A 21,424-nucleotide genomic window follows, 5' to 3' on the forward strand; every position below is an offset into this window, starting at 1 on the left:
AAATGGAGCGATTTGAAGCGTGCTGCTGGGCCCAAGAAAACCGAGACTCTTGAGTTGTCCACAGGCGACCTTCGAAAGATTCAAGAAGTACTTAGATGTAGATCCATCAGGAATCATTAGGCCTATTAGGTACTATACTGTAGTATTCTCCGGAGACGCGCATGAGGAACTCAAACGACGGCTTCTGTCTCTCTCCTTTATGAAATGACTCGAATCAATAATTACAGCGCGGAAATCTCGGTTGTCTTTGAACTTCGGCCTGTTCTCCATTGAACTCTCGGAGCTTCGAGTCCAAGGTACCACAGTACCAGGTTCATTGCCATCCATTCCTGTCCCAAGCCCTAGCAAACTTCCTACAGGAGGTAGCACTCATGTAGCACTACGAAGCAGATCGCTGCGAGGTTCCGTCTTTGCTGGTCGAGGCGCCACCAATTACTGTCCCGGATGTAAGGAGGATCGCGGTTAGGGCGCTGGACCAAGCTCCATCCTGGTCTGACCGCGACTGAAAGTGAACGGCCTTCGCCCGCCTTTGCTGTTTGCGGGCCTCAAAATAACTAAGTTACATGAAATGCCGCATATGTACTCCGTACTCGTAGGTTAGGTTATACGCTTGACCTAAACAGGCAGTTTGATTACTGAATTACGTAATAAACTCATATTACCGCAAACGGCTAGCTTCATCAGCCACAGTCAAAGTCACGGGGTATGAATGCCTGCGGCCGCTAAACACGACTCCGTGGCGCATGGCGCATGGCGCACCACTTTACGCGTGCACCAGCCACATGTGTCGCGCGGCGCGTCGTGGAGCAAGTAATGCAGGTCGCTTTCTCCGTGCACGTAACAATTGTTGTCTGGTTTCAACTCATCGCGGGATTCCCAGATATGGCCGCCAGCCTGTGATCAGACGGCCTGACTCATTTTCCCCCATAGCAATGCCCGTTGCAGGGTCGTTCTCCCGCGGTTTGCCGTGATGCTTGGAACCATGGGCGAGGTGCTCAATGGCTACCCGGCTCAGCCGCCCCAGGCAGCTTCGTCTGCACACTACGAGAGCATTGCACAGGATGCGGCGCGATTCTCGACTTTGCTCGACACCCCCAAAGTGTCTCCGCCATCTGCACCCGGTCTGACCAGCGGAGGTTCAAATACCCGGCCAAAGAAAGTCAATTTCTCCCCCTCCGCAAACTACATCAAGCCCCCCAGCTTCACGGACCCGTCCCCAGTTCGAACCCTGCCGCGCTCAAGTGAATGCCGACCCGCCAAGTCGATACTCAAGCCAACAGCAAGCCCTCCGACGACGGTGGACACGAATGTGCAAAGCCCGCAGCCAACCCAGTCACTCTCAATGCTGCTGGAGTCGACCACGCACCAACTGGCGGGCGAATTGCTCAGTTCCCGCATCGATGCATACATGCAATTGGTTGGGATGTGGAAGAGCTACGAAGATGTCCCCGTTTGTGATGCCCTCGTGGGCAAACTGGACTCGCTGTGCCACTTCATCCAGCGCGACGTGACCCGCGATTTTGAAAAAGACAGCGTGATGGAGAGAAATCTGGTGATCTATGCGTTGAAGCTGGGTATCCTGCTCGCATGCAACAAGTCAATCGCGGCGCAGCTGCCCGATGAGTTCAGGGTGTTCATGATTGACCATGCCCTCAACGCGCTGCAGGAGTGCAAGCTGCCCAAGGCCGTACTCAACCTTTTCGCCCACACCCTGGCCCAGGGTTTTCCTCAAAGAATCATGTCGACGCCTCGATGGGCGCACATTCTCTCGGTCATGAATGAGATCCACAATCGCGTGAGCGGCAACAACATTCTCATCCATCGCCTAAACGTGTATCAACACCTACCCAAGCCAATTCTGGTATCTCACCCGGAACTCTGGATAGAGAACCTCATTGCGTCCTTGCTCCATTCAGCTCCCATGATTAGAACCCGAGCCATCGAACTGGGTAATAAGATTATTGCCACGCTTGGGCCCAACACCGCGGTTTCGAAAGCGGTGCTGGACTACTTCGACAAGGAATTGCCCGAAGGCCGTCGGATGGTATCGGAAATCCGCGATCGGATGCTGCTGCGCCTGATGACCCCGGTCGAGAATGGCGTTCACGTTCCGCAAATCTGGGCCATCCTCGTCCTGCTGATGCGGAGCAGAAAGTTTCGCATCGAGCAATGGCATCATTTCAAGGAATGGACCCTGGTCGCGCAGAGATGTTTCAATTGCAGCGAGCCAGCAATCAAAACTAATGCTTTCGCGGCCTGGGACCGATTCGTCGCCGCCATCGGGCCAAACGTAACGACCAGCCGTTCCATGTTGAAGAGGCTCAGCGTTCCTATTCTCTCCCATATCGAACGCAAGATCAAGATCGAGAAGCGGAATGGCGCGATCAGCCCGACAGTTCTTTCTAGTTATTACAATCTGCTGTACTATGGATTCCACCCCTCGAATCCTTTTGAACGCATTGACTTCCTCTGGGAATGCTACGTCCAGGAACCCGTCACCGCCATGTTTGCGTCAGTTCCGGAGCTCACTGACTGTGCCTGTCGTGCACTGTCTTCCCTGTTGTGGAGCTCCCAGCCAAAGGCTTGGAACGAGCACAAGGTTGATGAGGGTCGTTCCTTGGATGCGGAACATCTCCTGCCTCTGGACTGCCGCTGGGTCCGATCGCGGGTATCCTCAGTGCTCAAAGTCATCGACGTTCTTTTGAGGTCGTCGGACTGGAAACGGTGTAACGGCGCAAACGCACCGATCGAAACTGCCTGGCTTCACCTGTGTCAAGCGTTGGCGGATGCCTCAAACAAAGATCTCATAGCATCAGCCGATCTGATGCAAGCAATTGCCAGCGTTCTTGGCCTCTTCCAACGGATCTGGCGGGGAGGGCCCTCGTCGCTGAATGCCTGGACGGCGGACGAGTTCTTGGACCGTTTCTCTTTCTTAGCAGGCTCGATGATTTCGACCATCGGACCTGCTCCCTTTACGGAGAAGCTGCTGTTGAAGACCGCCGAAGAGACGTTCCAGGCGGCAAACACCCCGACCCGTCATCGGACGTCCCAGAGCGGTACCAATTTGGATTCCCCGTTCATGCACCTCCTTCGATTAATCAGCTCTCACGACCTGGAGGCGACCGAGTCCTATTCGAAATTGGTGAATGCCCTTCTTCAGCCCGCGTACGAAGCTCGATCCTCACGCGGGTCCCGTCTGGAGTTTCTTGTGAAATGCACAGAAGTATGTTCAGCTGAAGTGGCACGGCGGCCATCGCGTTCTCCCGCGTTGGAACGCCAGGCCTGGGAAGTCGCTGCCCAGTTGACTGCCCGGTGTCTACGGTCCTTTTCGCCAGAATCGATGAGGGACCGCAGTAGCTCCGTGACCCGTGAGTACGGAAATCTCTTGAAGATTATCGCACGCGGAGCATGCTACCGTGACGCGCATGCGACTTGGGAATCGCTGGTCGAGTTGCTCGTTCGCATGGTGAGAGTGGACAAAGAAGACCGTGGCATCGCGATGCTCGTCATTGAGCCTTTGGCAGCGGTCCTTTTAGACTTGAATCCCCAGCAGATCTGCTTGCACCTCGAGACCTTGATCAGCCAGGCAACGTCGGTACATTGGCACCGGCACAACCCGGACAGGTCTTCCGAACGTCCCGACCGTGGCGTTGATGTCCGAGAGGAGTTATTTCCTAACAAGCTCTTGGAGGCCATCGAGAGGGTCTTGGTCGAGTATTACAAGGCGCCGAAGGCGGAGAGTGCCGATATCTCGAGGCTCATGGAGTCATTGGCGTCGTTGTTAGGACATGGTTTGTTTTCGTTCAGCACGGCCGTCTTGGATCGAATTCAAGCTTCCCTTGCGTTATGGATACGAGATGCAGAACATCGCCTTGCAGTCGAGGATGGTGCAGACAAGGAGTTGTCGATTGCCGTAAGTTTAAGCAACGCCCGTCTCTCTGTCCATTTCTGCTGACTTCATAGTGTCGCACTCTCTCGCGGGCCACTGTGCATTTGCTCCAGACAGCCATAAGTCACAATACCTCTACTCTGCGAAGGTTTCAGACCATCGTTAGTGCCGGTCTAGCTTCTGTGCACAAGAGTACGGCCAATCGATTCATTGAAATGTGGAATACAACATTTGGTCTGCAGTCAATCACCTATCCACCCGCTGTGCAAGAAGCGCTTCATCTTCTGAAAGGTCAGGTTGGATTACAGCTCTCATGTCACTCTTCGCGCCCAAGATCCGAGGTATGTTTTGGCCAACCTCCATCTCTTTCTGTATCTAAATCTGACTTTGGGCAGGCCGATCGTGATATGCCGAAAACTGCGGGCTCTCAGGTCGCGGATTCCGCTGGGTCGGCTGAGGCAAGGTTTGACCAACGGGATAGTACGGGACCGCGTTCGACAATACCCAGCTCTTCTCCGGTCATGAGCAGTGCTGGATTCCCTGCGGGTACGCATGGAGAGACGACTCCTCGCCATCGCATTCACCGTGATGATTTCCATGCCGAGTTTATGGCGGTAGGCTCCTCCCCCACGCGGTCGGCTGCCGAGAATGAAGCGGTTTTCAATCGCAAACGGGCGTCTGCAGCGCGACAAGACGGCGACTGCACGTCTTATCTGCCTGAACTGCCTTCCTCGTCGCCGGCGCTTCCAAGCCCAGCCAGAACCAGGCAAACACGGCGTGCGGTACAGAAGAGTCAAAGCCGAGACGGTACGCCCTTGTCTGAAGTACCGCTAACGCCGTCCTTGGGCCTGGACAGCGATGATGTCTTCACTGGCTCATCACCTACACCCGGCGCGAAGCATCAGGCCGAGCAGGCTTTTAGGACACGGCCGGCGTCAATCCAAGCCCTGGAGAAACTCGAAGCGGAGATCCCGTCGTCGCCGCCGGAAATCCGAGAACAGCCACCGCGAGACGCTCGGCGGTCTCTTCAATTGCAGCCCGCTTCTCCTACCACTCGGGGTGAATCCGTGGTTGACGAAGCCGTTTCTCGCAAGGTGACTCCGGAATCAACGCCTCGTCAGACCCTCGAGGATGGTCCTGCGGAACACAGCCGCTCCGATACTGAATCCGCACCATCACAACGCGAGTCACCAGCGGCGCGAGAATCGACGACCAGTTTCGAGGTCATTGTAGTCAACTCTCATCTCGACGACACGGATCTCCAGGTTGCATCCCAGCTGGAACTAGAATCTAGACTGGCAGCCAGCTTTGAGAAGGATCGACCGAGCCGGAAGAAGCGGAAAGCCGAAGGCAGTTCTGGCGTGGATCGAAGCAAGCGCCGCTCCACCAGAAAAGCCGGCGCGGATTTGACCTCGAGCAGCGGCTCTGCGTCCCCAGTGAGCTCGAGTCCTTCTCGTTCAGATCGGTCGACACCGCGGCGGTCCCCGACAAACAAGCGGCGCCGGCAAGAGAGCGGGGCGGACTCGTCGTCGTCTAGCCGTCGATCATCGCCCGCGCAGACCCCGCCGGCTGAGCCCGAGCCTATGCGAACTGAGAGATCGGAGCAGGGAATGCTGCAACCGAGCGATATTCCAACAACAAGCCAGGTGTCTCCCGCACATGAGACTCCGTATGAGATCCATGAGGGAGGCCAACGCGAAATGCCGGCCGCGGAGAATCACCCGCAGCCAGATCTTCCCAGCTCGAACTTCATCAATACCATCGCGGACACTAACGATGACCAATCCATGCATCCGGACCGGAGTCCTGGTGACCAGCGGGATGTCGACGCACGAATGGAAGATGCAGACCCGGCTCCCGTTCCTCACTACATTTCGCGCGCCGCTCAAACAGACAACAGTGACAGCGACGCGGGACCCAATGCTACGACGACTCCCACCACCGTCACCGGCGCAGGCGTCCTCGCATCGCTGCGCGGGGTGCTCCGTGACGTGCAGCAGCTGGTCATTGGCAGGGAGACATTGCGGGAGATTGACGACTTGATGTTTGAGATTCGGATTGGGGTGCACGATGCTGCCCGGCGGGGAGGCTAGGCATGTACATATAAACTCGATTGCATACTGGCGTTTTGCTTCTTTGGGTTTTGTAAGAGGTTGTTTTCCAAAGTTAATGTATTTATGTACTGTAGGGGTTTGGGTTGAATGATAAGTACTAGTACTTCATTGATAAAAATTGCGATTACGGTCTTGTTGAAGAAGAGGTGGCAACCCTGTCAACTGGCCACGAGGGAACCATGGACACGGGAATGCCATCATGACATCGATGGGGGGCAACATGTCTTACTTTCTTCGAGATGGAAGAATGTTTGACTACCCAGAATCTACCTAGAAAACCTACAATGGCGCAGGAGATCCTCCAACGCATCTCCAGCCTCAGCCGCCCCGGCAAGCCCAAACGGGTCGACCCGGGCCGCAGCGACGTCGCCAACGTGCTTCCAGAGCACGAAACACCCCACGCGGACAGCCGGCTGCTGATGCGCGGCGCCAAGGACGACACCCTCGTGCCGTACGCCTGCATCGGGGCATGGGCGTGGGGAGACACCGCCACATGGGCATACCGCGCGGAGCGGGACCTGCCCAGGATCCGCGAAGCCTGGGAGCACCTCCGCGCGGCGGGGTTCAACTGGATCGACACGGCGCCGGCGTTTGGCAGCGGGGAGAGCGAGCGGATCTGCGGGGAACTGCTGGCGGGCGTCCCACGCGACGAGTTTGTCGTGCAGACCAAGTGGTTCGCGGTGCCGGATGGCGTGAACCTCACCGCGGGGGGCCAGCACGCCCCGCGGAAGAAGCTGGAGGAGTCGCTGCGGCGGCTGCGGCTCGAGTATGTGGATATCTACCTGGTGCATGGAACGCTGCACCCTTGCTCGATCCGCACGGTGGCGAAGGGGTTGGCGGAATCTGTGGACCGGGGGCTGACCCGCGCGGTCGGCGTGGTGAATTACGATGCGGAGCAGATGCTGCGCATGGCGAGAGCATTGGCGCGGTACCGCGTGCCGTTGGCGACGAATGTGTGCGAGTACTCGGTTCTAAGACGGCATCCGGAGACGCATGGACTGATCCGCGTCTGTCGCGACCAAGGGATTATCTTCCAGAGCTTTGCGCCGCTGGCGCAGGGGAGGTTGACGGGGAAGTACTCGCGTGGGCACCAGCCGAGGGAGTCGTACTGCGCTAGTAGTTACCCCATCGCGGAGATCGAGGAGACGATTGCGTTGCTGCGCAGGATCGCCGAGGCCCGCCGTGTGCCCATTGCTGCGGTGGCGCTCAATTATAATCTCTGCAAGGGCACTGTGCCCGTCGTTGGCATCCGCAATGCGGACCAGGCGGCGGATTTGACGCGCGCACTCGGCTGGCGGTTGTCCACGGATGAGATTCGCGCGATAGAAAGTGTTAGTCTGGAGGGGGAGACAAATGTGGTGTGGCAGCGGGCGTAAGCTATCATGGATCGTGTCTAAGATACTTGATCTAGAACTATGATCAATGTTGATTGTGTCGGAGATTGGTCCCGCTCTGACTCCGCGGGTCACGTCAACGTGCATATGAAGAAGCATGAACTGCCCGATAAATCCTATGATTACTTATGAACTTTGAATGAATGAATAAAAGCACTTCTTTTCTCAATCTCTACAATCCTTGAGAAGTAATTCACTCCTTACCAATTGTGATTGCAACCCTCAACCCTTAAGTTGTCTTTCATCTGAATTTGCCCCGCGCAACATGGACCGCTCACACAAACCCCCCGCCATTGGGGTCTCCCGCTCCATCCCGCAGCCCACCGTCGACGTCTCCGACAAACAGGTCGATGCGCGCCTGCCGACGGGCGAATCCGTGTCCGTTCGCCTGTACGGCGCGACAGTGACGTCGTGGAAGCTGGCCGACGGCGAGGAGCAACTGTTTGTCAGCTCTCAGGCGGTGCTGGACGGGAGCAAGGCAATTCGGGGTGGGATTCCGGTGGTGTTTCCGGTACGGACTACACATCTTTACATGGTTGACGAGGAGGAACAAGGCTGATTGTATCAGGTCTTCGGTGCCCCTCCCTCCGACCATGCAACCTCGAAACTCCCGCAACATGGCTTTGCCCGAACCGCTACCTGGGCGTTTCTGGGCAAGTCCACGTCCGAGTCCGACGGTGGGACTGCCGTCAAGCTCGACTTTGGCCTCTCGACGGAGATGCTCAAGGAAGATGTCCGCGCGGCCTGGCCCTACCAGTTCGGGCTCTTGTACAGCGTGATTCTCTCCCCGGATGCGCTGGAGATTTCGCTCCAGGTGCAAAACAAGGGCAACGAGCGGTTTGAGTTTCATGTTTTGCTGCATAATTACTTTACAGTTCCTGTATTCCTCTCTAAAACTTCACCCAAAGAAGTTGGTTCGCTGATATTTGTTAGGATGTCAACAAAATCCGCATCAAGAACCTCCAGTCCAAGTCCTACTCCGACAAAACCGATAACTTCGCTCTCAAGGAAGAAACGTCTTCCGCGATCGCTGTCACCGGTGAAACCGATCGCGTCTACCTCGACGTCGACCCGGCCACGCCGGTGTCCGTCGTCGATGCCGAGACGGATAAACCGCGGCTGTCGATTGTTCGACAGGGCCTTAACACCGTCACCGTGTGGAACCCGTGGAGCGAGAAGGCTAAGGGGATGGCGGATCTCGCGGATGATGAGTACACCCGGATGGTCTGCGTCGAGCCCGGCGCCGTTAAGGAGTTCCAGGCTCTTGACGCGGGGGAGACCTGGGAAGGGAGTCAGATTATCCGGGCGAGACAGTAAACTGCCGCTCACGAGGTTCAATTAAGTGAGCGTTATGCCGGGCGAGGAAATGAATAAATGATATTGTCTCACAAATCAATCACGACATTGAACATTCCAGCACAATAAAATCATCAATACAGTCGTCAATGTCTCAATGAAATTATATACCAGAACAAAACAAATCAAACATGCAGTATCAATTCATCTCTGTCCGATTCTCCGTGGTCGTCAGGCTGAACGATTCTTTTGGCGTCACATCACTCGACGAAGTGAACTTAGTGCTCATTTCGAGCGGATCGGGCGATGAAGCGGCCAGCCTCCTTGCCGCCTCCATACTGTAGACGGGTCCCTCATAGTGCCGGAAACCCTGAAACACCCACCAGATGGCCACGAGCGTCATCAACCCCACGGTGATGACGCTGGTGTAGTTCATGTTCTGGACCGTCGCCGGCATGACCAGCGGGAAGCAGAAGAAGACCACCGTGACGGCTATGTACACGATCGACATGGCGTTGACGATGAAGCCGTACTTGCCCAGATGGAACGGGCCCGGGACGATGTTCTTGCGGCCCGTCAGGAGGTGCGGCAGGATGGCGCCGGCGTATGACAGCGTGCTCAGGACGATAAACGACGAGATCAGCGCCTGGAAGGCCGTCGTGCTGCCGACGTACACCGCCCCAAGACAGGACACCATGCATGCCATGGCCACCGTCGCGCGCACCGGCGTCTGCGTCTGGGGATTCACGTGGCTGAAGAAGCCTGGGAAAGGCGTTGCCTTGTCCCGCGCCAGACTCCACCACATGCGACCTCCAGTCACGAGCGTGCCGATCAGCGTCGGAAACGTGGCCAGGAACAACAGCGCAATCAATCCAACAGCGCCGGCCGTCGACCCCGTGGCCTGCAGATAGATCTCAGCGGTCGGGAAGTAGCCAATGGAGCTGTTGAAGACGGCATCCAGATCCCGGATGCTGTAGAAGAGGGCGATCAGATACACAAAGGACGTGCTAAACGCCGTGAGCATTTGCAGCATGATCCCCTGGGGCACCTTGACCTCCGGCCGCGGCACTTCCTCCGCCAGATGGCTGATGCAGTCCGGCACACCGACCGCGAAGGCGGCGTTGAGCAGGCCGGTCAGGAAGCAGATGCCGTCTGACGACCAGCCGGTCTCGTTGTAGAAGGTCCCCCAGACACTCTCGTTGCTGGCGTGACGGCCTCGCGGCATCACCGCCAGCACGATGATGGTGACGACCATCCCGCCCATGGACAAAATCAGGGCAAGCCGATTGATCATGGGCAGGAAGCGGTTGCACAGGCATACGATACCGCAGCACATCCAGAGCACGATGATAAAGACGATGAAGACCTGCCATGGCTTCCACTCGACGCCGGGGTGCATCAGCAGGTACATGGCGACGGCTTCATTTCCGAGGATCGACGAGATGGACGAGGCCGACAGCAGCCAGGCGCAGGCATTCAGGTATCCGGTGAAGAAGCCGGTCGCACGACCGTACCGATGGGCAACCACCGTCGACCAGTGGTACACGCCGCCCGCGGACGGGATGGCGGAGGCCAATTCGGCCAGTGACGCAGAGATCAGGGTGTAGAAGATGCTGACGACCACCAGGCCGTACAGCACCGCCATGGGCCCGCCATTGTACAACGCAGTGACGATTGTTCCTCCCGTCGCCGCCCAGGAGCTACCGGACGATTAGACAGGGCACAGTGGACGAGGACGGCAATGGGAGAATCCAACAGGCAAAATGAACTCACTTAGCAATGATGATTCCCAGGCTGGTCAGACTGAAGAGCCCAAAGCCTCGCCGCAGCTCCTGCTTATGGCCCAGCGCGGCCTCGAGCCGGAAAGCATCTACCTCTATCCTGCTCTGCGAGCTCATCTTCCAACCCTTGCGCAGAAGCGTCAACGGTCCCAGAACAGTCTGGATGGGATGCAGATCACGCAATGTTCTAGAAAGCGTGGAGAAGAGCAAGCTAAGTCAGACTCGACTCCGTCAGGGCCGTCGATACAGCAGATTCCGGTCGATCCGCGCTGTGCATGCAAAAGCATTCATTCACACAGAAGCGCCACGTGCTATAACATTCAGGCTACCGGGCATTTTCTGTTTCTTGCTTGCATGGCCTTATCTATCTATTTCGGGAGTTACGGAGTAATTTCACTGCATGCTTAGCTGCAATCTCACTGTTTGATGAGGGTCACCAGGAAGTCGTGCGTGGACTCCTGAGTCCTGGAGGAGCAAGGTAGGATCTCGGTGAGCTTCCGCGCTTCAGAACAGTCATGAAATGAAACCCGATCATTCATGGATTGGACCAACTAAGTCAAACTTGGTGAGATTGGAAAATCGAAACCTTATCGCATCGTCCGGGCAACCCGCGGTGAACCGTTGCGGGAAAAGAAGCCCTGACTGGATTGAAAATGTGCCCAAGTCCCCTCGTAGGTAAACCCCGTCAGTGAGAGCACTTGATTGCCTTCTCCGGCATCATTGACTCATTGGGCGATTGAGTCCCCAAGTTCACCGCCCCTGCGTTGGATTGAGTTACCAAAACGCATGGTTGCTGATCCCAGCCTCAAGATGGGATGTTGAAGATTGGCAGTTCCTCTGTAGGAGATTTCTAGATCGGACAAAGTTCCCACGCTAAACCCTATCTGGATCAGGGCCTTTTTTCCAAACAACAACATAGATCGACAGCTAAGCCTCCCGATCGGGACCAGTGGCTTGGGAGTTCGGACTTTGTGCAGATCTTGAACCTTGAAAAGGAACACACCCATGTGCCTGCTGCGTGCGTGGCGCAAGAGTGGACCTGGATAAACTCGGCTAAACCGAAAATGGGCCAGGTGAACCCTACTTTTGACGAGGCTGGATTTAGTAAGTACTCTACACTGTGCATCGACTGTGACGATGATTGCCATTGAGCTTTGACCTGGGTTGGGTGAAGATTGTCTAACTCACGTTGGTCGCACTGACTCATGATAGGTATGTTCAGGAATCTCAGTCTCAGAATGGTTGAAGACCTAAATTTAGCGAGCTTCCAGATCCCAAACGATGGCCCCCAGACGATCTGTACGAATAAGTTGTAGGTCATCTATCGGTTCATGATTAACCAAAGCTCTGCATGCTGTTGGCTTTCAATTCATACTAGCTCGATCCCAGATCCACTCGATCTGAGTTAATTTCGTTGAGTAACTTGGTATAGTTTTTGAGTCTATCACTTGTTAGGAACTAGGATAGCTTGCTGAGGATCGGAGGGTTAGGTACGTAGGCGCACTAGGCCCGGAGCATTCCAACATGAAATGAATCAAGGACTCTCAATTCAAGATGCCGACCGTGATCGACCACATATCCCCACCATCAACTCATCGAACCTACATTGTTACGGCACAGACTACTCGTAATTTCTTCCGTGCATGATCCTCAGCGTGGGAGGAGCGTGCAGCTTACCAGGTTGTTTACACTCCGTACGGAGCATTATTAGAACGTAGTCCTATTCCTGCATGCCGCAGCAACCAAACCCGGGACAAATTATGCTGGGATCTCACTATTTCCCCATACCTAATACGTATTTCTTGTGGCGGAACCCCTTGCATAGAGGTGAACCCAACGTCTTGGGTCTCCGACCTCCTCGACGGCGCATCTCTCTCCCCAGGCATCCAGCATGGGGAATGAGTCGCCCACACCGCAGCAATTGCTGCGAGAATCTGCCATTTTCTGGAGTATCGGAGTGGTCATTTTCATCGGGAGGATGTAGGCGGCACTCACAACGCCGAGAATGACGCTGTTTGCTAACCAGATGCAGGATCTCGCGAACAATTGGCAATGGGGGAATCAGGAACTTATATAGTTCGTGGAGTCTTCAACACGAGGAGATAAATTTCGAGGACTAATGAGATATCCAGTTGACGATTATGTGATGACATTCACGTTTGTATGACCAGACCACGCGCGACAACCGATTCATCCCATTGACTTCGACAGGCGATATATACAACGCTTCTCGTCTTAATATACGTGTCGTCCCAATATGCCAGCAATCTCATGGATCCCAAGGATTACCCCAAGGTCCTAGCAGATCCGGAAGAAGTTCGGAGACGCGTCCATGGCAGCAAGCTCGTCATCGGCCTCGAGCAGTGCATGCTTTTCTCGACCTGGGGGGTCAAAACCTGCATGATTTCCATGTATTGGAGAATGACCCGATCGCTCAAGATTCACATTTATGTCCAGATCCTGGCCGCGTACGCGGCGATCGGCCTGATCGTCATCGAGATCACCTATTACGGCGTCTACTGCCGACCTTTCTCGCAATACTGGGCCATGCCTGTTGAGAACGAACAGTGCGCCACCTATCGCAACTACTCCATCACCCAGGCGGTGTTCAACATCTCGTCCGACGCGGCCATGTTGGCCGTCCCCATTCCCGTGCTTGCCAAAACCCAGCTCAACCGCCGCAAGAAGTTCCTGCTGGGATGCGTCATGAGCCTGGGTGTGTTTGTGATTGTGGCCGCCATCCTGAATAAATACTTCAACTTCGCCTCGCCGCTCACAACCACATATATGATCTGGTACATCCGAGAGGCCAGCACGGCAATCTGCGTCGCCAACTTGATGTGCTGGTGGCCGTTACTCCGCAAGCTCTTTCGCTGGAGTGCTTTCCAGTCGTATGCCTCTGGGAATTGCTACGCCTCCGATGGCTACGGGGGCCGCAGTGCCGCCCAGGCCTCACGCGTGCGCTCCGCAGCCCTGTCCGGGAAACGCAGGACTCGCACTCCGCTCACTTCCAGAGTGAGCAACATGTCAGCGACCCTCAAGGGCAACACCCTTCTGACATCGACCAGCGAAGAGGCCATCAATCAAGCCACGGATGGCCGCGACCTGCCCTTGCAGATTTGGCACAAGGTGGAGTACGAAGTTGAAGAGGAAAGAGGTACCAATGATGATAATGGCTCGGCTGAACGTCCACAAGACTCTCATCGTGCCGCCGAGGAAGGGCACCATTATCAGGCGACGGTCGAAGCGATCGGTGTCGCTGTAAGTGGGCCAAATGACCTACCACGATCGTCTTCCAAGAATAGTACCTACGAATAGGCAATGATTCGAGAATTGAATGATGTGATGTATTAAAGTCAGTGTATACTATCATGATCAATAGACTTAAACGACAATGAACGGGATTTTATCAGTCAGTTGCCATGGCTTACTCTCTATGTACGGAGTATCAGGAAGTTGAAATGGACTCCGGGTGAGGACACCCACCAGAAAAGGGGTCCTAACTAATTGTCTTGAGAGGCACAAATAGGACAAATCAGTACGATTGTCGCGCCGATGGTCAAGGGGTTACGATACGGTCCTCCCATCCTCATTTGGGTAAGACCGTGGCCCGGGTTCGAATCCCGGTCGGCGCACTTGTTCTCTTTTTTTTCCCGCCGACTGGACCTCGTTGGCTGTGTCGTCCCAAGTCCCAACAAGCAGGTTTGGTGGCAATGTTTCTTTTTTTTATATTATATCCTGACTGAATGTCGGACTATGCATTCTGTTGGGACTCGGGATTTTTCAATGAAGGACATCGGCTAAGTCGGCATCGTCACTGCAACAGTTCGCGTTGATCAGGAAGGATGCATGACGAACTACAACCCAGGGATCAATGCGTCACTCTAGTCTAGACTCCAGGCAATATAGCGAGATAATTGAGTTGTTCGTGGAGTCCTCTATTAAGAGTAGTAATGACTGAGATATCAGAACTACTCTGGTCCAAGACTTTGCCAACTTCAATCTCGCTTCCAACTTCGATAAACGTCATAGCTGTTTTAAGTTTCTCTAACTTTTTCTGTGGATGACCTCGCCGACGCCGAATGTACGCGCATACCAGTCCCCTACTGAGAATGTAGAGCCAGACCTGTCGCAAAATGGCTCACCATCCTACACCGAACGCGATTCCTTGCTCTCGTCGTCTAATCCGCTGAGCTACAATGGGATCGCCGCCACCCAGACCGATAACGGTGGCGATGCGGATCGTCAATGTCAATATCGCACCCGCCGCAGATCCACGCTCTCTGCTCGGTCCCGCGGCCTTCGGCGCTTCTCACTGACGGAGGAGGATGAGACGCGGACCGAACACCCAGATCCGACTAGCAGCAGCAGCAGCGGTGAGGAAGAGGGGGCGATGGAAAGCAATACTGCCACCCGGGCTGCCGTTGGGGCAAAGCCCAATCGCCCGGTGACATGGCGCGAGCTGCCGCACAAGGGCCAGCTGGCCATTCTAACCCTGGCGCGTCTCTCTGAGCCGCTGACGCAGACGTCGCTGTTGGCGTACCTATTTCATCAACTCAAGTCCTTCGACCCGTCGCTGCCTGACTCGACCATCTCGGCCCAGGCCGGGATGGTCCAAGCCAGCTTCACGGCCGCGCAGTTCCTGACTGCCGTTTGGTGGGGGCGGCTCGCGGACGCAGCTTGGATGGGCAGGAAGCGGATCATCTTGATCGGCCTGTTTGGCTCGTGTTTGTCCTGCTTGGGTTTTGGGTTCTCGAGGTCGTATGCCTCGGCAATGGCCTTTCGGATCATTGGCGGGCTGATGAATAGTAATGTCGGTGTGATGAGGACGATGATTGCGGAGATTATTGAAGAGAAAAAGTAAGCAGATCTTCTTTCGGAGCGATAACCATGGCTGACAGGTCAGATTTCAATCACGCGCGTTCTTGCTGTTGCCAATGTGCTTCAACGTAGGGGTCGTTATCGGGCCAATCTTGGGAGGGTCCCTCGCAAACCCCATCGAGAATCACCCGAGTCTCTTTGGGCCGGGCTCCTGGCTTGGTGGGAAAGATGGAGTGTGGTGGATGCGACAATGGCCGTTTGCGCTGCCAAATCTTGTCTGTGCTTTCTTTTTGATCATATCATGGAATCTCGTGTTTCTGGGCTTGGATGAGGTAAGTGGCCGAGAAGATCTTCTGCACGCAGAGCTAAAGGTTTGCAGACACATGAAATCGCCCGGTACAGGCCTGACTGGGGCCGTGAACTTGGCAGATCAATTGTGAAGCGATTCCGCGGTTCACGGGCGGACTACTCCCGCCTTCACCAGGAGCCCGGACTGTTGAGTCCCATCGACGTCGAGCACGCATCTCTCAGATCTGCTCGAGTTCGAACTCCATCTCCGGTCTCTGAGCTGCGCAGACCAGAATCACCCTGGCGGCACGTCTTCCAGCGGAACGTAATTTTAACCCTCGTGACGCATTTCCTTTTAGCAATGCACACAAGTGCCTTCAACAACATGATCTTTGTCTTCCTGCCCATGTCCCGGCAGCCGGAAGGCACCCTGAAAGGATTCCTGCATTTCAGTGGCGGCCTCGGCCTGAGCTCATCACACGTCGGCCTGGCTACTGCTATCATAGGCATCGTGGGTCTGCCACTGCAGCTCCTGGTGTACCCCCGGGTGCAATTCCGTCTTGGGACGCTGCGGTCGTTCCGCACTTTTCTACCCTTGTCCCCGCTTGCCTACACGCTGATGCCATTTCTGGTTATCATTCCACGAGCACCGTATCTGGTCTGGCCTGCCTTCATCCTGGTGGTGTCGTTGCAGGTCATCTCCCGCACGTTTGTATTGCCAGCCGGCATTATTCTTGTCAACAATTCTGTGACGGAGTCTACCGTGCTGGGCACAATCCATGGCATTGCGCAGAGCACCTCGAGTGCCGCGCGGACGCTGGGTCCGTTGCTCGGCGGCCTGGGTCTGGGATTGGGGTCAAAAAATGATATTGTTGGAGCCGCTTGGTGGGCGTTGGCCGTGGAAGCCTTGCTGGGGTGGTTTGTATCTTGGGCCATTTATGAGGGGAAGGGGATTGAGCGAAAGAAGTCTAGTATACGGCCTAGACGGTGAATTCCACCAGTGACTCGGCACTGTGGTTCGACATGCAGTACATATGACATTCTGAGAGACGACACGATAGTAGACTATATGCAGTCATGATCCATTACTCTATGTTAAGGTTGGTCATAAAAAAACTCCATGATGCAAATGAACTCGTCCATAGGCACAACGGCCTGTCAAATCCATGATGGCCACTGTATACTTATGAGTGTGAACTACAACCTCATCCTGGCGGATCATGCCGCGGCCGGCGCGATAAATGCACGCATCGCCTTCTTGGCATCACCATCGTGCGCCTTGAGCAATTCCGTCGCCTTGTTCTTGGTCAAATCAAGTTCCTCCACCTATTTTATTCCTTGGAGTTAGCATCAAGCATCACCATTCCGTCTCACGTCCATCGTGAAAAAAAAAAATCCAACTCACCAGCAGAGCCACATCCTCCGAAGAAACCTTGACAGCCTTCTTCTTCACCCCTTCCTGCGACGTCTGGGCCGCCGCCGCTGTCGCACCACCTTTGCCCGCACCGCCAGCAGCCTTACCACTACTAACCTCCAACCGACTCATCGCTTTGCCGAGTGCTTCCTGTACAGCCGCTGAGGATAGATTCTTTGCGTCGGCCGCTTCTTGTGTGCTTTCTTGCGAGATCTCATTCGTATTGAGCGCCGAAAGAGCGGCCGCGGCCTTGCGATCTTCCGCGCTGGCGGCGGCGGGAAGATGTTGCTCATTGTCAGCGTCGGTAGCGGCAGCTGCGGCGGCTGCGGAGTTTGGTTCTGTCATGGCTGCGGTTCTGGTGTGCTGCGAATGCACTGGATGGTCGTTTTGTTGGCTACTCTGGGTGTGAGGAATTGCTTCCAAGTGTTCCTCAGAAAGGCGTAGATTATGTAATCCAAACACCGTCAGATCTCTGATCCGCAGACTAAGCTCGATTAGGCTTGGTGCCTGGTCCCTTTCCCCACAACTGCTTACCTGATGAGAAAAATCAGCTCTTCATTGGTCAGTCTGTGAAGTACGGAGTACGGACGTGCTTGCTAGGTGGTGTGTACGGTAGGGTAAAAATTGCGTCCCTCACTGATGGCGAGCTGGATTCTACGACTGTCATGCGTAGGCAGAATTGGTCAGCGAGGTTTGATCGGGTACCATTGAAGATGTCTTGATTGGGATCAGTCAATGTACCTGCTGAACGTTCATTACTACGGAGTATTTCTTTGATTTCCAACTCATACCAAGAGCTTGAGGTTCGGTCTTAGCACGCGTGACTCATTGCTCTCCCACACCGGAATTGAGTCACCATTGACATTGCCAGAAATACAGTCAAGGCAGTTCTTGCGTTTTTGACAGAGACAAAGTCGTGAAGATGGCGGATTGGAGTCCTACTTGTACGTGTCTAATCATGTCCCTGCGGTTATCCTCCTCCCAAATCTGACAATACATATTAGCTTGGAAGTCCAAGCCTATCAAGCAGGATGTCACGTACGACGATCCGGAGGCCGTTGAAAAAGCTTTGGCGCAGTTGCACCAGCTTCCTCCGCTGGTGACGCCCCAGGAGGTTCGTGTTTTTAAATTTTGTTCCCAAACCGGGCATGGGATGGAGCTGAAACTGCGCAGATCGTCGAACTCAAGAACCATCTTCGCGAGGTTGCACTGGGAAAGGCCTTTGTCCTGCAGGGCGGTAGGTTGTCTCTGCCTCAAGCGATTGGGTCTCGAGCTGATCAAGAGTCAGGCGATTGCGCCGAGCTATTCTCATATTGCAAGCAGGACAATATTGAGGCCAAGGTCAAACTTTTGCTGCAGATGAGCTTGGTTCTGATCTGGGGTGTGTGCATGTACTTCGTGACCAAGAGTAGGGGAGTTTCACTGACCCTTGGACTCAGGAGCCAATAAACCGGTGGTTCGCATTGCGCGGATCGCAGGGCAGTATGCCAAGTATGTACTCTCTTTCGAATTTGTTCTGCAAATGTATGGTGCTTACGATACATGCAGACCCCGGTCAAACCCCTTTGAAACAGTCAACGGCGTGACCATGCCGTCCTTCCGCGGCGACAACATCAACGGCTTTGATGCCACTCCCGAGTCGCGCCGGCCGGATCCGTCCCGCCTAGTGTCGGCGTACTTCCACTCGGCAGCGACCTTGAATTTTCTTCGCACGTCACTGTCGTCGGGCTTAGCTGACCTGCACTCCCCGCTCGACTGGGGTCTGGGACATGTCATCGATCCGCAGATCAGGGAGAAGTACTCCGCGATCGTCAACCGCGTAACGGACGCGCTGCGGTTCATGAACACCGTAGGGCTGGACCGTGACCGCGGCGTGCATACCGTCGACCTTTACACGAGCCATGAGGGCCTGTCTCTCGAGTACGAGCAATGCTTCACGAGACTCTACCGCCACCCACCAGGTGCCACCAGCTCGACGAAGTCCGCTGACTCGTCGTCTCCTACAACCGGCTACTACGACACATCCGCCCACTTTCTCTGGATCGGCGACCGCACGCGGCAAGTCACCGGCGCCCATGTCGAATTCTTCCGGGGACTCTCCAACCCGATCGGGATCAAGATCGGCCCCACGATGACGCCCTCGGAGCTCGTCGAGCTGCTCGACACGGTGAATCCCAGCAAGGAAATCGGCAAAGTCACGCTGATCACGCGCTACGGCGCGAGCAAGATCGCCGAGCACCTGCCGGCGCACATCGAGGCCGTGCAGCGCTCCGGCCACGTCGTCGTGTGGCAGTGCGACCCCATGCACGGCAACACGCACACCACCCCGGCGGGCATCAAGACGCGCGCGTTCGACGCCATCCTCTCGGAGTTGAAGCAGGCGCTGGAGATCCATCGCGCGTGCGGCAGCTTCCTGGGTGGCATGCATCTCGAGCTCACCGGGGAGGCCGTCACGGAGTGTGTCGGCGGCGCGGCGAACCTGACCGAGGACGGCCTGAGTGATCGGTACGAGACATTTTGCGATCCGAGATTGAATGAAAAACAGGCGCTGGAGCTGGCGTTTCTGGTAGCGGGGTTTTATCGCGGGGATGAGGATTTTGCGCGTTGAATAAGAATTTAGGGCTTGCTCTTTGCGCGCTTTCGGGTTTTATATATAAAAAGTCTCGAGGATTCTTTGATGATGCATGATATGGACATGAACATGACTGTACACCAATATGATAATTAACGAGCACATGGGTTTCCAACAACATCCTGTACAATACTCGACTAAAGGGTATTATCACTGCAACCACTTTAAAACAACATCAAATCACTAACTTATTCACAAAATAGAGATTTAAGACCGCCCAAGTGGACTTCCAATAGTCGGCTTGAACGCCAAACTTTTTCTACGCGCTGCCTCGAGCTTCGCCCGGAGATCGCTGATCCGCTCCTCGTGCTCATTCTGCACGTCGAAGAGACCCCGCCGCGTCTGCTTGGGGGGGCAGGTCTGCTGCACGAGCGGCGACTTGGCGCTGGACGAATAGTACGGAGTCATGGGGGATATGGCCTCAAAGTCGAACTTGTAAGGTGTTGATGCCGTCGGGGTCTTGGGTGCCGATCCTAGACGCTCCGGCGATAGGCTGGTGAGGAAAGACTTGCCGTTGCTCGGCGACGGGCTCATTGCGGGCTTGTTGTACTCGAGTGTTTCCCGTCGACGGGCGGCTGCTGCTGCTGCGGCGGCGGCAAGAGAGTACCGTGATGAGCGGCGCCGACTCGCCCTTGCGCCGTAGCTTGTGCTCGATGAGGCAGGGGTTATCGAGCCGTTGATGTTGGTCACCGCGCGCGGCTCCATGCTCTTGCGACGTTTGGCACCGCCCCGCGGGATAATGCTGCAGTCAACGAGATAGTTTGTCTCATCCAGCCATTTGTTTTCCCTCTCGCAGCTGGTGGATTGGTTAGCTAAACCATTCATGCTGTCGAGGAGACGAGGAACACTTACTCAAGAACCCACCCCACACCAACACACTTTACCGAATCCGCAGCCTGTCGTACCTTCTCCAATGTTCGCACGCCCCCATCCTTGAAGACGACGTGCGTAATGCCAACTTTGCTAGGCGTGGCATCTTTCACAGAGGGAGAGTCGCTTGAACGCGGATTCCACGACCAGGTCCGCACGCATTTTGCTCCCATTTCTGTCAAGAGGTCGACAAAAATGCCACTTGCGTCCTCTCCCTCTGATGTGTGCACATCAACATACACTATGGCTCCTCGAAGAATGCTCTTCTTGGGAGTGGCTCCCTGGACTGGAGTCTTCGCGGGCCCGCTGTGTGATGGTGTGGATGGCCCAGGTTCGTTCGATGCAACAGATTCAGGCGGACTGCGTGAACTTTCCGGAGAAGACAGCGCAGGCTCTGTCTGGCTTGTCGACACATTGCTGCTGACTTGCCTTGGAGATGCGCGAATCGGCAGCTCAAGACCGATAGAGAGCGATCTTGGTCGCTTCCGCGGATTCTTGATCGGAGAGAACTCGCCTTCGGGTTTGAGGGGCACCTTGGATACTGTATGGCTAATATGAACCGCGTCACGTTTGATCCTAACCGGGGTAGTGGCGATGGAAGGGAAATGTTCTTGTCGAGGGGTCTCTGACATCTCCTCCTCAGCGGCCTCGACGTCATCTTGACTTTCCTGCGATGGAGTCTCGTCATGATGCACCTCTTTCTGTGTCTGATTCTCTGATTCAACTGTATCCGGTTCATCATTCACGGTTACGGTCGACGCGAGGCTGTGTCTTGCGGCTAGAGAACGCCGCATAGATTGAATCTGACCATACCTGTCGCCCATCGATCTCATCGATAGATTTTTAGGTATGACAGGAGAAAAGATGCTGCGATGGGAACTTTTTCTCCTAGATTTTGGAGTGCTAGATTTCCAGTGACCCAGCT

General features: G+C 55.2%; 10 protein-coding genes and 1 non-coding gene across 11 annotated transcripts; 8 read left to right on the plus strand and 3 right to left on the minus strand.

The window, feature by feature from the left end:
- Nucleotides 1-982: 982 nt before the first annotated feature.
- VTN31DRAFT_2950 (uncharacterized protein) lies at nt 983-5,982 on the plus strand (the record flags this gene model as incomplete). Its single annotated transcript, XM_069403175.1, has 3 exons — nt 983-3,913; nt 3,964-4,230; nt 4,285-5,982. The coding sequence occupies 3 exons, from the start codon at nt 983-985 to the stop codon at nt 5,980-5,982; spliced, it is 4,896 nt and encodes a 1,631-aa protein (XP_069262383.1).
- Nucleotides 5,983-6,287: 305 nt separating this feature from the next.
- On the plus strand, nt 6,288-7,379 carry VTN31DRAFT_2951 (uncharacterized protein; the record flags this gene model as incomplete). The annotated part of the gene is made up of 1 exon (XM_069403176.1): nt 6,288-7,379. One exon carries the CDS (start codon nt 6,288-6,290, stop codon nt 7,377-7,379), a length of 1,092 nt encoding a protein of 363 aa, XP_069262384.1.
- A 283-nt stretch (nt 7,380-7,662) lies between these two features.
- On the plus strand, nt 7,663-8,714 carry VTN31DRAFT_2952 (uncharacterized protein; the record flags this gene model as incomplete). Its single annotated transcript, XM_069403177.1, has 3 exons — nt 7,663-7,908; nt 7,966-8,277; nt 8,331-8,714. 3 exons carry the CDS (start codon nt 7,663-7,665, stop codon nt 8,712-8,714), a joined length of 942 nt encoding a protein of 313 aa, XP_069262385.1.
- Nucleotides 8,715-8,892: 178 nt separating this feature from the next.
- On the minus strand, nt 8,893-10,338 carry VTN31DRAFT_2953 (uncharacterized protein; the record flags this gene model as incomplete). The annotated part of the gene is made up of 1 exon (XM_069403178.1): nt 8,893-10,338. One exon carries the CDS (start codon nt 10,336-10,338, stop codon nt 8,893-8,895), a length of 1,446 nt encoding a protein of 481 aa, XP_069262386.1.
- Nucleotides 10,339-12,365: 2,027 nt separating this feature from the next.
- Nucleotides 12,366-13,792, plus strand: VTN31DRAFT_2954 (uncharacterized protein; the record flags this gene model as incomplete). The annotated part of the gene is made up of 4 exons (XM_069403179.1): nt 12,366-12,454; nt 12,507-12,550; nt 12,607-12,635; nt 12,686-13,792. The coding sequence occupies 4 exons, from the start codon at nt 12,366-12,368 to the stop codon at nt 13,790-13,792; spliced, it is 1,269 nt and encodes a 422-aa protein (XP_069262387.1).
- Nucleotides 13,793-14,023: 231 nt separating this feature from the next.
- On the plus strand, nt 14,024-14,109 carry VTN31DRAFT_t29. Its single transcript has one exon. It is a non-coding gene; the product is annotated as a tRNA-Gly (tRNA).
- Nucleotides 14,110-14,537: 428 nt separating this feature from the next.
- On the plus strand, nt 14,538-16,574 carry VTN31DRAFT_2955 (uncharacterized protein; the record flags this gene model as incomplete). The annotated part of the gene is made up of 3 exons (XM_069403180.1): nt 14,538-15,334; nt 15,381-15,627; nt 15,675-16,574. The coding sequence occupies 3 exons, from the start codon at nt 14,538-14,540 to the stop codon at nt 16,572-16,574; spliced, it is 1,944 nt and encodes a 647-aa protein (XP_069262388.1).
- Nucleotides 16,575-16,801: 227 nt separating this feature from the next.
- VTN31DRAFT_2956 (uncharacterized protein) lies at nt 16,802-17,342 on the minus strand (the record flags this gene model as incomplete). Its single annotated transcript, XM_069403181.1, has 2 exons — nt 16,802-16,909; nt 16,989-17,342. The coding sequence occupies 2 exons, from the start codon at nt 17,340-17,342 to the stop codon at nt 16,802-16,804; spliced, it is 462 nt and encodes a 153-aa protein (XP_069262389.1).
- Nucleotides 17,343-17,919: 577 nt separating this feature from the next.
- Nucleotides 17,920-19,605, plus strand: VTN31DRAFT_2957 (uncharacterized protein; the record flags this gene model as incomplete). The annotated part of the gene is made up of 6 exons (XM_069403182.1): nt 17,920-17,941; nt 18,002-18,111; nt 18,171-18,234; nt 18,286-18,378; nt 18,437-18,488; nt 18,546-19,605. The coding sequence occupies 6 exons, from the start codon at nt 17,920-17,922 to the stop codon at nt 19,603-19,605; spliced, it is 1,401 nt and encodes a 466-aa protein (XP_069262390.1).
- A 231-nt stretch (nt 19,606-19,836) lies between these two features.
- VTN31DRAFT_2958 (uncharacterized protein) lies at nt 19,837-20,672 on the minus strand (the record flags this gene model as incomplete). Its single annotated transcript, XM_069403183.1, has 2 exons — nt 19,837-20,425; nt 20,482-20,672. 2 exons carry the CDS (start codon nt 20,670-20,672, stop codon nt 19,837-19,839), a joined length of 780 nt encoding a protein of 259 aa, XP_069262391.1.
- An 85-nt stretch (nt 20,673-20,757) lies between these two features.
- VTN31DRAFT_2959 (uncharacterized protein) lies at nt 20,758-21,295 on the plus strand (the record flags this gene model as incomplete). The annotated part of the gene is made up of 2 exons (XM_069403184.1): nt 20,758-21,042; nt 21,089-21,295. The coding sequence occupies 2 exons, from the start codon at nt 20,758-20,760 to the stop codon at nt 21,293-21,295; spliced, it is 492 nt and encodes a 163-aa protein (XP_069262392.1).
- Nucleotides 21,296-21,424: the final 129 nt, after the last annotated feature.

The sequence above is a fragment of the Thermomyces dupontii genome, assembly GCF_041956625.1.
Source record: "Thermomyces dupontii strain NRRL 2155 unplaced genomic scaffold VTN31scaffold_2, whole genome shotgun sequence".
NCBI classification, from domain to species: domain Eukaryota; kingdom Fungi; phylum Ascomycota; class Eurotiomycetes; order Eurotiales; family Trichocomaceae; genus Thermomyces; species Thermomyces dupontii.